The sequence below is a fragment of the Vulpes lagopus genome, chromosome 11 (assembly GCF_018345385.1).
Source record: "Vulpes lagopus strain Blue_001 chromosome 11, ASM1834538v1, whole genome shotgun sequence".
In the NCBI taxonomy this organism is placed as follows: domain Eukaryota; kingdom Metazoa; phylum Chordata; class Mammalia; order Carnivora; family Canidae; genus Vulpes; species Vulpes lagopus.
The window spans coordinates 73,523,648-73,536,336 of NC_054834.1; the positions used below are offsets into that span (position 1 = coordinate 73,523,648).

A 12,689-nucleotide genomic window follows, 5' to 3' on the forward strand; every position below is an offset into this window, starting at 1 on the left:
TGTGACGATAAAAATATCTCCAGACATTGCCAAATATATCCTGGTGTATAAGATCACCCCCAGTTGAGAACTACTGATCTATTTGGATGTTATTGTTTTATGTGTGAGATAAGGATCCAGTACTTTTTCTCAATATGATGTATCAAATTTACTAATACTAAATCATTCTTCTTCTCAAACTTATTCACCATGCCACCCACTGCTATTACATACCAACCTCTTATATAGGCGTACTGTGATTGTATATGGTAGACACTGACTACGAACCACAAACTCCTTTCTTCTTCCTGGACACAGAGTCCTCTGCACCGAATGGAGAAAGAAGTGAAGGGTGTCACTTCCAGGTCTGGACAGCAGACAGCAGGTGTGTTTTCGTCAAGTTCTCCTCTCTCTCCCTTCCTCTTCCATAGGACATCTTGTCTGAGTATGAATCTGGGAGTTGAATGGGCTCACCCAGTTCTTTCTCAGGGTTTCATGTGATCACATCACATGACAGCTGTGGTCGGTGCCACTTAGAGGTCTTCTTCCCTCACTTGGCAGGACAGGGCTAGGAAAGGAGCTGGAGTCTGGAACAACTGTGCCTCACTGGCTGGCTGGCTCTCTCCCTCACCAACCCCCTCTTACCCTCTCTGGTCTCTCATGTGGGGTCTCCGTGTGGCAGCCTCAGGGTAGCTGGAACTTTTGCACAATGACCAAAGTGAGTTGTCTCAAGAGAAACTGTGACCTTTCCTAATTCAGCCTGGGAAACTCCACAGTGGCCCTTCCACTCACTATGTTCTCTTCATCCAAGCAGCCACACGGAGAGCATAGAGATACCTGGATGTCCAACTATTTGTGGACAAATTTCAAAATCACAAGATATCTGATGCAGCCCCAGATTCCTTATCCCTTATGTGTGGTGTATGTTTCTCCCTCCGGAAGCTTGCAGGGTCTTTATCTTCTCTCCAGGAGCTCTGGAATTTTATGATCTATTTTGTGGTTCCTTTTTCAGTCAATGTGTCTGGCACTCACTGTGCCTTTCAACTCAAAAGCCAGTCTTCTTAAGTCCTGGGAAAATTTGATAATCTCCCTACTTTTTAAAAAGATACTTTATTTATTTATTTGACAGAGAGAGCACACAAGCAGAAGGAGTGGCAGGCAGAGGCAGAGGGAGAAGCAGGCTCTCTGCTGAGCAGGGAGTCCAACATGGGGCTCGATCCTAGGACCCCGGGATCATGACCTGAACCAAAGGCAGATGCACCACCTGCTGAGCTATCCAGGTGCCCCCCCCCACTTTTTTTTTCTACCTTCTAGTCTCTCTGGACCTCTAGAATAATACCATTTTTCTTATCTTTCCATGCTTTTATCCTTTTGTTCTATTTTCAAGTGTATTTTTCAACTTTATCTCAAGATTTTTCATTTCTATCACATTTTTAATTTCCAAGAGTTCCTTCTATTTCTCTGAATGCTCAATTTTTAAAAAATGTTTTATTTATTTATTCATGAGAGACATAGAGAGACAGAGACATAGGCAGAGGGTGTGGGGAGCCCGATATGGGACTTGATCCCAGGACCCCGGGATCACGCCATGAGCCAAAGGCAGACGCTCAACCACTGAGCCACCCAGGTGCCCTGAATGCCCTTTTTAACAGCCTCCTTTTCTCATCTCCTGGATGTACTATTTTTTGTTATCTCCCTGAAGATAATGATTAAAGCTTATTTGAAGGCTTCTTATGTGGCATGTGTAGTCTCTATCTTTTTTGAGTTCCTTTTCTTTCCCCCAGTTTATTACTGTCTTTTAATGTAGAGATTACTTTCAAGTAGCTGGCAATTATTTGTTGCCCTTTGTTTGATATTTGTCACGTCAGGAGTGAGCAGGGAAATTGACCAAAGTTCTGGGTAGCAGAGGGGCTTGTAAACCTCACAGTAGGTGGAGGCCCACTAATGTCAGTTTCCACTTCTCCCAGAGCACTCCCCCAGTCTCCCACCTGGGCTATGGGCTCTCTGCACACACTCCAGAAGCTGGGCTGGAGGCTGGGCACAGGGTCCCAAGGCTGAGTGTGGGGACCCTCCCTTGGCCTGCAGGCTACCCAGTCTCACCCACTGAATATGACCAAGTGAGGAGCCACCAAGTTTGCTGTGTGACACAGGTGCCTGAAAACCCAACCAGTAGGCACTGGGTCTGCTGGGGAAGGGCGACACAGTGCTAGCCTGCTGGAGACCATCAGCCCCGACTATATTTTTCTGCAGCTTGAGTCCTCTGTGCAAGCATTCCCACAGGCTACCCTCAAGGCCCGCTCTTAAACCTCCTTATCAACGACCTCAATGCCAATTCCCCAGTCTTGTCTCTTCCAAGTTCCTGGGATCTCTTGCGGTCCCAGGACTGCTCAGCAGATCCTGTGTTAACCATGTGCCCCAGGGGTGGTGCTGTGTGGCGCAGCATCTCTGTCTTGGTTTTCCGATGGGTGACTCAGACTGTTCCTCTGGTGCCCCATGATCAAGCGTCCAGTCCTTCCCCCCGACCCTCCAGGGCTTAAAATGCATCAGGAACTGCTCCTTGAAAGGAGAATGAGTGGCATCCTGTTTTCTCCCTGCAGGATGTTTCTCCACTAAAGTTTCCAATGCCTAAGGAAGAGGCTTCTGGTTGGCGTGGCGGGGGTCACATGTCTCCAGAAAGATGCAGCACTGCGTACACAACAGACAATGGCAAACCACATATGAAAGCAGAACTCTTACCCACAAGGTACAACAATCTTCTCAGAAAATTCACCTCTTCTCTGCAACAGCCAGCCAGGAGGTCAGCAGTTGTACGTAGATCTCTTCTGTGGGAAGTCAGACTATCTCTAGGAACAATGCAGGAAGCCAGACAGTAAGCCTTGCTTATACCAGTTGCCCAGAACATCTAGGGCTTGATTAATAAGTGATAGCTTCCCTGGTGTTTATTCCCCTTTCCTACTTAGGACCAACCAGAAAAAGACAAATCTGCCCCCGGAGCAGTGACACAGGACACCCTTCTTCTTCTTTTTTTTTTTTTGTATATATTTTTTGGAGTTCAATTTGCCACCATATAGTATAACACCCAGTGCTCATCCCGTCAAGTGCCCCCCTCAGTGCCGTCACCCAGTCACCCCAACCCCCCGCCCACCTCCCTTTCCACTACCCCTTGTTCGTTTCCCAGAGTTAGGAGCCTTTCATGTTATGTCACCCTCTCTGATATTTCCCACTCGTTTTCTCTCCTTTCCCCTATAATCCCTTTCACTATTTTTTATATTCCCCAAATGAATGAGACCATATAATGTTTGTTCTTCTCCAATTGACTTACTTCACTCAGCATAATACCCTCCAGTTCCATCCACGTCGAAGCAAATGGTGGGTATTTGTCATTTCTTTTTTTTTTTTTTTTTTTTTTTAATTTTATTTATTTATGATAGTCATACAGAGAGAAAGAGAGAGAGGTAGAGACACAGGCAGAGGGAGAAGCAGGCTCCATGCACCGGGAGCCCGATGTGGGATTCGATCCCGGGTCTCCAGGATCGCGCCCTGGGCCAAAGGCAGGCGCCAAACCGCTGCGCCACCCAGGGATCCCCTATTTGTCATTTCTAATGACTGAGTAATATTCCACTGTATACATAGACCACATCTTCTTTATCCATTCATCTGTCGATGGACACCGAGGCTCCTTCCACAGTTTGGCTATTGTGGACATTGTTGCTATAAACATTGGGGTGCAGGTGTCCTGCCGTTTCACTGCATCTGTATCTTTGGGGTAAATCCCCAGCAGTGCAATTGCGGGTCGTAGGGCAGGTCTATTTTTAACTCTTTGAGGAACCTCCACACAGTTTTCCAGAGTGGCTGCACCAGTTCACATTCCAACCAACAGTGCAGGAGGGTTCCCCTTTCTCCATGTCCTCTCCAACATTTGTTGTTCCTGTCTTGTTCATTTTCCCCATTCTCACTGGTGTGAGGTGGGATCTTATTGTGGTTCTGATTTGTATTTCCCTGATAGCCAGTGAAGCGGAGCATTTTCTCCTGTGTTTGTTGGCCATGTGTATGTCTTCTTTGGTGAAATTTCTCATCATGTCTTTTGCCCATTTCATGATTGGATTGTTTGTTTCTTTGCTGTTGAGTTTAATAAGTTCTTTATAGATCTTGGATACTAGCCCTTTATTTGATCTCCCATTCTGTAGGTTGTCTTTTAGTTTTGTTGACTGTTTCTTTTGCTTGTGCAGAAGCTTTTTACCTTGTTTAAGTCCCAATAGTTCATTTTTGCTTTGGTTTGACTTCATAGATGTATCGTACAAGAAGTTGCTGTGGCCAAGGTCAAAAAGGGTGTTGCCTGTGTTCTCCTCTAGATTTTGATGGATTCTTGTTTCACATTTAGATCTTTCATCCATTTTGAGTTTATCTTTGTGTATGTTGTAAGAGAATGGTCTAGTTTCATTCTTCTGCACATAGCTGTCCAATTTTCCGAGCACCAATAATTAAAGAGACTGTTCTTTTTCCAGTGGATAGTCTTTCCTGCTTTGTCAAATATTAGTTGATCATACAGTTGAGGGCCCATTTCTGGATTCTCTATTCTGTTCCATTGGTCTATGTGTCTGTTTTTGTGCCAGTACCACACTGTCTTGATGATCACAGCTTTGTGGTACAACTTGAAATCGGGCATTGTGATGCCCCTGGCTCTGATTTTCTTTTTCAATATTTCCCTGGCTATTCAGGGTCTTTTCTGATTCCACACAAATCTTAAGATTGTTTGTTCCAACTCTCTGAAGAAAATCCATGGTATTGTGACAGGGATTGCATTAAATGTGTAAATTGCCTGGGTAGCATTGACATTTTCACAATATTCATTCTTCCAATCCATGAGCATGGAATATTTTTCCATCTCTTTGTGTCTCCTTCAACTTCTTTCAGAAGTGTTCTGTAGTTTTTAGGATATAGATCCTTTACCTCCTTGGTTAGGTTTATTCCTAGGTATCTTACGCTTTTGGGTGCAATTGTAAATGGGATTGATTCCTTAATTTCTCTTTCTTCAGTTTCATTGTTAGTGTAGAGAAATGCCACTGATTTCTGGGCATTGATTTTGTATCCTGCCACACTGCCAAATTGCTGTATGAGTTCTAGCAATCTTGGGGTAGAGTCTTTTGGGTTTTCTATGTACACTATCATGTCATCTGCAAAGAGGGAGTGTTTGACTTTGTCTTTGCCAATTTGAATGCCTTTTCTTTCTTTTTGTTGTCTGATTGCTGAGGCTAGGACTTCTAATACTATGTTGAATAGCATGGTGAGAGTGGACACCCCACTTCTACTAAGCCTACCCACTGCTTCACCAGGCTGGCAGCCCCTATCTAGGGCACGCTGAAGTCTCCTTTGTCCTCCCAAATCCTCTGCCTGCCTGTCTCTGCCAAACACAAGGGGTGGCAGCCAGCACTCTTGCTAGTGAGTCTGGGTAAACAGCACTGCTTACTTCCATTTGCTGTTCTTTATATCCAGAGGACTGATAGAACCAGCTATGCGGGAAGTGGCTCCCAGGCGGAAGATGCGGGAGGTGCTGGTGTGGAGGAAGATGGAGGACAGGGGCACCTGGGTGGCTCAGTGGTTGAGTGTCTGCCTTTGGCTCAGGTTATGATCCTGGAGTCTTGGGATTGAGTCCCACATCAGGCTCCTCGAAGGGAGCCTGCTTCTCTCTCTGCCTATGTCTCTGCCTCTCTCTCATGAATAAATAAAATCTTTTTTTAAAAAATTAAAAAAAAAAAAAAAAAGATGGAGGACAGACGAGTCTCCACCAGTCCGCAGGGACGGGGCCTTTGGGATGCAATGGGCAAGATGTTCAAGAACAATTTAGCGCCCCAGGAAGGGCAGAAGGAGCAGGCAGGGCCTGGCTCTGAAATCCTCCTGCACTGTCCTCCGACCAGGGGCCACATCACCTGGCCAGTGTCTTCAGGCCAAGCGCTGCCCCCGGGAGTAGCAACCGGGGTGCCTACAGCCCCTGGAGAAGGCTGGTCCATCGGTTCCACTTTCTCCTGGCCTGTAGCCAGAGGTCCAATCACCTCCTTCAGCCGGGGTCTTCCTGCTCCCAGAGGGAACTCTAGCTGCCCCTTGCTGGCTGCTCTCGGGGTCTAGTCTGGGGGCAGAGAGGCCTGGCTTTGGCATGGGGAGTACTCCCACAGCCCTCTCCCTCAAGCCCTCCTCAACTCCTCCGCGATCACCTTCAGAGGCAGGAAAAAGCTGGGTGGGGACCAGATACTCTTAGCCTGAGAATGAGGCACGGACCAGACAGGATGGGTCAGATTGTGCTGTAGTAACAGCAGATCTAAAATATGGGAACTTGGGATCCCTGGGTGGCTCAGCGGTTTGGCGCCCGCCTTTGGCCCAGGGCATGATCCTGGAGACCTGGGATCAAGTCCCACATGAGGCTCCCTGTGTGGAGCCTGCTTCTCCCTCTGCCTGTGTCTCTGCCTCTCTGTGTGTCTCTCATGAATAAATAAATAAAACCTTTAAAAAAAACTTTTTTTTTTAAATACTGGAACTTAAGGTAAAACCACAAGATTATTGCTCAGCCACACCATGTACCCTCCACATTAGTGGGGGCTCTGCTCCTGTGCTGGACGGAGGCTGCCATTACCAGTCACAGTGGCAGGGGACAGAGCTGGGCTCTTGCACTGCCAAGTGATTCCCTCACCCTGCTCCCAGCCTGCAGGCCAGAGTGTGTCACAAGGACCCTCCCAACTGCAAGGGGGACAGGGAAGGGTCATTTCCAGGCTGACAGGTGAACAGCAGAAAAAGATCTCTTGCAAAGAGGGCTGTGCTCAGTGGCTCCAGCCTGCCATGAGCCAGAGAAGCCCGGTCCAAGCCTCCTCCAGGCTTTTGTACAGCGGCATAACCCAGGGGGTATGCGCCTCTGATGCAGCCAGTCTCCTGTTGATGGACCGTTCTTTCACAACAGGATCTTTCACCCTGTTGTGATCATAAGCAATACAATGAATAACCTTGGTAGTGTCTTGGCTCACACATCAGCGAATCACTTAAACTCTGTGATGGTCTTCTCACCCACCAACAGACCTCTCACCACTGTGGAGAGGCCACTGCCAGCTCTCCCAGGCTGTGTTGTTTCTCTTGGCCCGGCTGACATGGATTGGTAAAAAACAGCCTGGGAGAGCCACCTGGATCGCCCAAGATGCAGGAGAAAGCCAGGAGGGCCCTTCCCTGAGCAGACGCAACTCACCCTCCTGCCAACCCAACCAAGGGCTACCCGGAGCTCCTGTGCTCCTACCCACACCCCTCCTCACCCCAGGCCCCTTGGCTCCGGGTCTCTGCTGTCATGGACGGAGGGCATGTGGCAGGCGGCCTGCCCATAAGCATAAGTTTATTTTTTTTAAAGATTTTATTTATTTATTCATGAGAGACACACACACGCACACACACACACAGAGAGAGAGAGAGAGAGAGAGAATGAGAGAGAGACACAGGCAGAGAGAAGCAGGCTCCATGCAGGGAGCCTGATGTGGGACTCGATCCCGGGACTCCAGGATCAGGCCCTAGGCTGAAGGCAGGCGCTAAACCGCTGAGCCACCCAGGGATCCCCATAAGTTTATATAAGGGAGGCTTTTCTCCCTCTAGACTGCGGGCACCTCCAGGCCAGAAACCATAGTTAGTTTTCTTACTGGTATTTTTTTTTTTTCTCTTTATTCCTGTTCCTGGAGTTCAGTAAACACTAGGTTGAGAACCCTAAGAAGAAACTCTGATGTGTTTTAGGATTCCAGCATCCGAATTGGCTGCCCCCTCCCTCCCCTGAACCTGACTGTTGAGGATCTGAGAGCCCTCCCCACAAGAAACTCAATGCTCACAACACTGCTTCTCACTTGAAAATTTTATTGGTCAGGGAGAAAGGAAGTCAGGCAGCCCCCCAGCTTCCCGCCCAGGGTTCTACAAGCTCTCACTGCTTCCCGTTGCCATTGATAGGGCGGTTCACGTGCTCGGGGGACGACAGGAATGCTTTGAGCTTGGGTCTGGCGCTGAGGCGCGCCACATAGGCCGAGAGCAGGGGGAAGGAGTCCAGGCAGCTGGGGGCCAGGACCTGGTGAATCAGCAGCAAGTCCAGCAGGTTGTAGTCCGCGAAGGAGATCTGCAGGGCAGAGGGCAGGGGGCCAGGGACTCAGCAAATGGGGGCATGGCGGTCAGCGGGGACAGGGAGTCTGAGCTGTTCCCTAAGTCTGCCTAGTTTTGCTGAGTAAAGCGTTTATGCGTTCCCTCTGCATCTATGTACCATCTTTAAGAAGAGAACGGTGCAGAGGGGGTAGGACAGGGTCAGATGCTCACCTGGTTGCCCACGATGAAGGCCTGGCCCCCCTCATTCTGGGACAACAGCGTTTCAAAAGGCTTCAGGTAACCTGGTAATGCCTTCACATACTCCTCCTTTCCTGCCTCCTGCCAGAAAGATACCGCTGCATGTTACCCTCCTGATCCTCACTGCTGCCTGCCCCAGCCCCTGCCCCAGCCCTCAGATGCCCCTTCTGTTTGCCCCCCATTTCAGTGAATCACCACCCACCCAGGTCAGAGCCCTTGATGCTCCTCTGCTCACTCCTCAACCACAAGCCACTGCCACATCCTGTCCAGGTCAGCTGCTGATTCTTCTCTACCCCATTCCCACTTTTCCACCTCTGCCATGATCCCTACTCCAAAAGCCTCAGAAGATCCTTCTAGACCTCACATTGGACACGGCTCTGCTTTGACTCCTCGGTGGCTCCCCCACTCCCATCAGCGGTTATCCAACCAGAAGAATCAAGGCTCTCGGGCCTGGACCGGTTGCTCATCCAGCTCCAGCTCCAACTCCTGACTTTCCCTCTCCCTCTCCTATAGGTACACACATGACTTGCCTCTGCTCTTCTGGTCCCTGATCCCCAAATGCACTCCATGTCTTCATACTTTATGCCGCTGGAAGTGCCAGCACTCCCTTTCAGGGGCTGGCTGCAGCTCCTCCTCCTCCAAGCCCTGCCCTCTGCAGACCAGGCTATCAGGAACCAGGTATGGCTCCTGCCCTTGCAGGTTGTGCCATTGCCCTCTACTTGACTGGGTCCACCCCCAGCAGTGAGGGTGAGGGCTAGGTCTCGTTCCTAACAGTTCCCGGTCCTTGGCACTGAGCCCAACCCAGCCCAGGGACCTTGACTCAGGAGGAAGGCTGGGCCAGAGCCACATGAAGGCTGAGAAATAGGGTGAGAATACAGGACACCTTTGTTCGCGCCATCCCCATTCCCAATCCCCCCCACATTGTGCCCACCTCCCGTGTCTACACCCTGTGCCTGGGCTCACATAGTTAGTGTAGATGAGGAGGGCGTATTTGCAGCGGAGATCCTCCACACCATCGTTCACTACATCCAGCAAGGCCGCCTCCTGGTGGTCCTTCCCGTAGAGCCCTGGGTGGCAGGAGAGCAAAATGCAGAACTAGCCACCTGACACACTCCTGCCAGGCCATTGCCTGTGGGCACAGCCAGGGGGTGAGAAGGAAGATGTGGCCAGAAGGGACAGTCCTGATGCATAGTACTAAGTGCTCAGAACTTAGCAAGAGCCAGTGTGGCAGTGCAAGGTAGGCAGACCTGGGGTTGACAGTGGGCAATTTATATAACCTCCTCATGCCTCTGTTGCCTCCATTCCATGGTGTTACCAGGCAGCTTGATTTAAGTGAAAGAGGTTCAGAGGGCAGGCACCAAGATGTGAGGGAACACTGGGCTGATGCTTCTCCACCCCTGCCCTGGGCCACCTGCAGCCTCAAGACTCACCAAGGGAGCGGCCCAGGTGTCGCAGGATGGCATTGGACTGGTACAGGGTGAGGTCTCCGTCCTGGAACTTGGGGAGCTGCCCGTACAGCTGGAGGGTGGCACAGCTCTGTCAGCAGTGCTGAGCTTGGCTGCCCCACAGTGGCGCTGCCCCACAGTGGCGTTGCCCCACAGTGGCCCAGCCCCTGACCCCCTCTGGGCACAGTCACTCACACAGGAGGCCTTGAGTGAGCCCTTCATCCAGGTCTCCATGGTCACCACCTCCTCCTTCCAGCTCTGGCCCTGGTCAGCCAGCAGCATGCGCATGGCCTCACAGCGCCCTGGGGGAAGGGGAATTGGCTGGTTGGATGTGTGCAGAGACCCCAGGCTCATAGCACCCTCGGGAGGGCCCATGGGGGCAGGGACTGCTCCAATGACCTCACTGGACTAGGGAGGGGATTGGCCACGGTGAGGAGGCTGGATACTCCAGCCTAGGGAGCTCAGGGGCACAGGGAAGGAGGCCCCAGCTAGTACCCACGTGATGGAGGGGTGCGGTGGAGGTCTTGGGCTCTCCCTCAGGGGGTAAAGGGGCGTTGGCTGCAGCCCCAACCTCTGTCTCCCTCAGCTCCCAGTCATGGGGCCCCTACCTCGAACAGGGAAGTAGATGATGGTGTAGGGTGGCACTGCAGCAGAGGGAGAGAAATTTGTTAGAGGCCGGTGGAAGGATGTTACAGAGGGAGAGCGAGCACCAATCTGTCATCCCTGGAGCCTCATTTCCTGCTGTGCTCACCCCGGGACCCTAGGAGCCCGTCTCTGCACTGGAGGCGCCCAGCCCTCCCCGCTCCCCCCCAAGCCCCACCTGCACGCTGCTGGCCCCGTGGGCCCCCTGGATCCCCATCCCGGCGCTGCGGCGAGGGGCGGAGGGGGTGCACGGCCTTGCAGGGCCTTCCAGGAACTCTGACCCGGAGCCAGCGGTCCGGCCTCCAGCCGGGAGCATTCCGAGGCGCCCGGGAGCACCAGCCCCTCCCCAAGCAGGCCCAGGCGGCAGGGACTCACTGGTTGCAGCGCGGGTGGCGGTGGCGGTGGCGGTGGCGGCGGCAGCACAGCTCAGGCCCCGGCCAGGCCTCCAGCCTTATTAAGGGTCGTCCCTCCCACCCCGTCCCGTTCCGCCCCGTCCCGCCCCAGTGCTGACTCACCGCGCTCCGGAAGTCCGGCTCCCCACTCCCCTGCGGGACCCGAACCCTGCCGGCGCCCCCCGCCCGAGCCCCCCGCCCCCCTGCGCCCGCCGCCCTCCCGCAGGACGTGCGGATCCTCGGCCTGGCGCTGGGGGCTCGAGGGCGGGGGCGGGGGCGAGGGCAGGGGCGAGGGCGAGGGCGAGGGCACCCGCTGCCGAAGCTCCCAGGGGCCTTGGGGTTTGCCGATTGCAGCCTCTAGCCCTGCTTGGTTGTCAGACCTCAGAGGCACAAACCCTTTGTCCACCTTCACAACAGAACAGGCAGTTATTTTACCAGCAAATTGGGTTTATTCAGGAATAGCAAAGCAGCATTATTGGAGACAGGCAAGCTGTGGTGAAACCCTGGGCGACGCCAGGGGGTTAGACAGAAACACCACCTGAGAAAAAGGAGGGAGTAGGGGGGGCTGCTTTGAAAGGTCTACTGGAAGGCGGGAGGTGGTGAGTTGGCCGAGTTATGACAGTTTCTCATTGGCTGGGCTTATTGGCAAAGGGGGAGAAAAATCTCTATTTTCCTCCTGCTGGGGTAGTAGAATGGGAGTCTTCCCATTGCTGTCCACAGCTGACCAGGAGCGGTCCTAAGTGAGACACCCCCCCCCAGCCCCACCGCATTTTAAACGAGGTTTTCTTTTTTCTTTTTTTTTTTTTTTTAAACATTTTCCACTTTCTTTTTATTTTTTTAAATTTTTATTTATTTATGATAGTCACAGAGAGAGAGAGAAAGGCAGAGACACAGGCGGAGGAAGAAGCAGGCTCCATGCACCGGGAGCCTGATGTGGGATTCGATCCCGGGTCTCCAGGATCGCGCCCTGGGCCAAAGGCAGGCGCCAAACCGCTGCGCCACCCAGGGGTCCCCTAAACGAGGTTTTCTTTATTCAGGTTTACATTTATCCCTTTTGATCAAGATCTTCCCCCCACCTGGCCCCAAGCATCCCTGATCAAGAGTCAGGTTTTCCAAAATTCAGCGACTTTTGTCCTTTGGTGCCAGGAAGGGCTTTTCTTGGGTGTCACGTCCCACATTGGAGGGAAAGTACACATATCCAAAACCCCTGAGGCTGCATTCAAGTAACAAGGAATGGTAAGACGGAGCACTCGGGATTTCCCATCTAAAGTCTTCATCTTTTCAAGGTCCTGCGCATTGTGAATCATCTCAAAGTGTTGAACAGCACCACCTTATTGGGTACATGTTTCTACAATGATTTGACAAACCATAGCTACAGAACTTAAAAGTAATTATACAGAGCATAGTTAAATTATACAAAGTAAAATTAAGTGATACAAAATATAATTAAAGGCAAACATGACAATTCTAAATTGTAATGATGGTTCTGAGCCACTATCCTAAGCCTGAAGGTAGCTAATGAACACATGAAAGGACCACAGAGAATCAGGTGAAATTTACTTTAGCCAATGTGCTTGTTCTGTAATTTTGTGCAATCGGGTTTCACTTCATCTGAGTTTATCCGCATGTAGCTAGACGTGCTGTATGCTATCACACAGACACAATCCAGGATTGTGCAATTGCCTCCAACTACCTTAGGCAAACAAATTGAGTTGGGACTGTGGCTCTTTGGGCTGTGGAATTGGCCTGCCCTCTTGATGTTAGGGAGAGATTTCTAATCATGTTTTCATTGGCACTTATTCTGACCCTGGGGAGAAAAGTTCTTCCTGTGGAGGCAGTCCCAGAATCACGTCCATCTCCTGGGAACTCCCGTTCCAGGCAGCTG

At 51.3% G+C, this 12,689-nt stretch overlaps 1 protein-coding gene across 1 annotated transcript; it reads right to left on the minus strand.

The window, feature by feature from the left end:
- Positions 1 to 7,834: 7,834 nt before the first annotated feature.
- Positions 7,835 to 10,907, minus strand: LOC121501330 (glutathione S-transferase P-like). Its single transcript, XM_041773290.1, has 7 exons — positions 10,788 to 10,907; positions 10,379 to 10,414; positions 9,966 to 10,072; positions 9,756 to 9,843; positions 9,289 to 9,392; positions 8,299 to 8,406; positions 7,835 to 8,104 (listed from the first exon to the last, which is right to left on the minus strand). Coding segments are annotated over exons 1-7 (633 nt in total). The 5' UTR covers positions 10,789 to 10,907; the 3' UTR covers positions 7,835 to 7,915.
- Between the last annotated feature and the right edge of the window lie 1,782 nt (positions 10,908 to 12,689).

Bases quoted from the DNA above. Each gene is read 5' to 3' on its own strand.
- LOC121501330 (XM_041773290.1), bottom strand. The intron at 9,844-9,965 runs GTGAGTGACTGT...GCCACCCTCCAG, and splicing joins GCTCACTCAAGGCCTCCTGT to CTGTACGGGCAGCTCCCCAA. The intron at 9,393-9,755 runs GTGAGTCTTGAG...CCTGCCACCCAG, and splicing joins ACACCTGGGCCGCTCCCTTG to GGCTCTACGGGAAGGACCAC.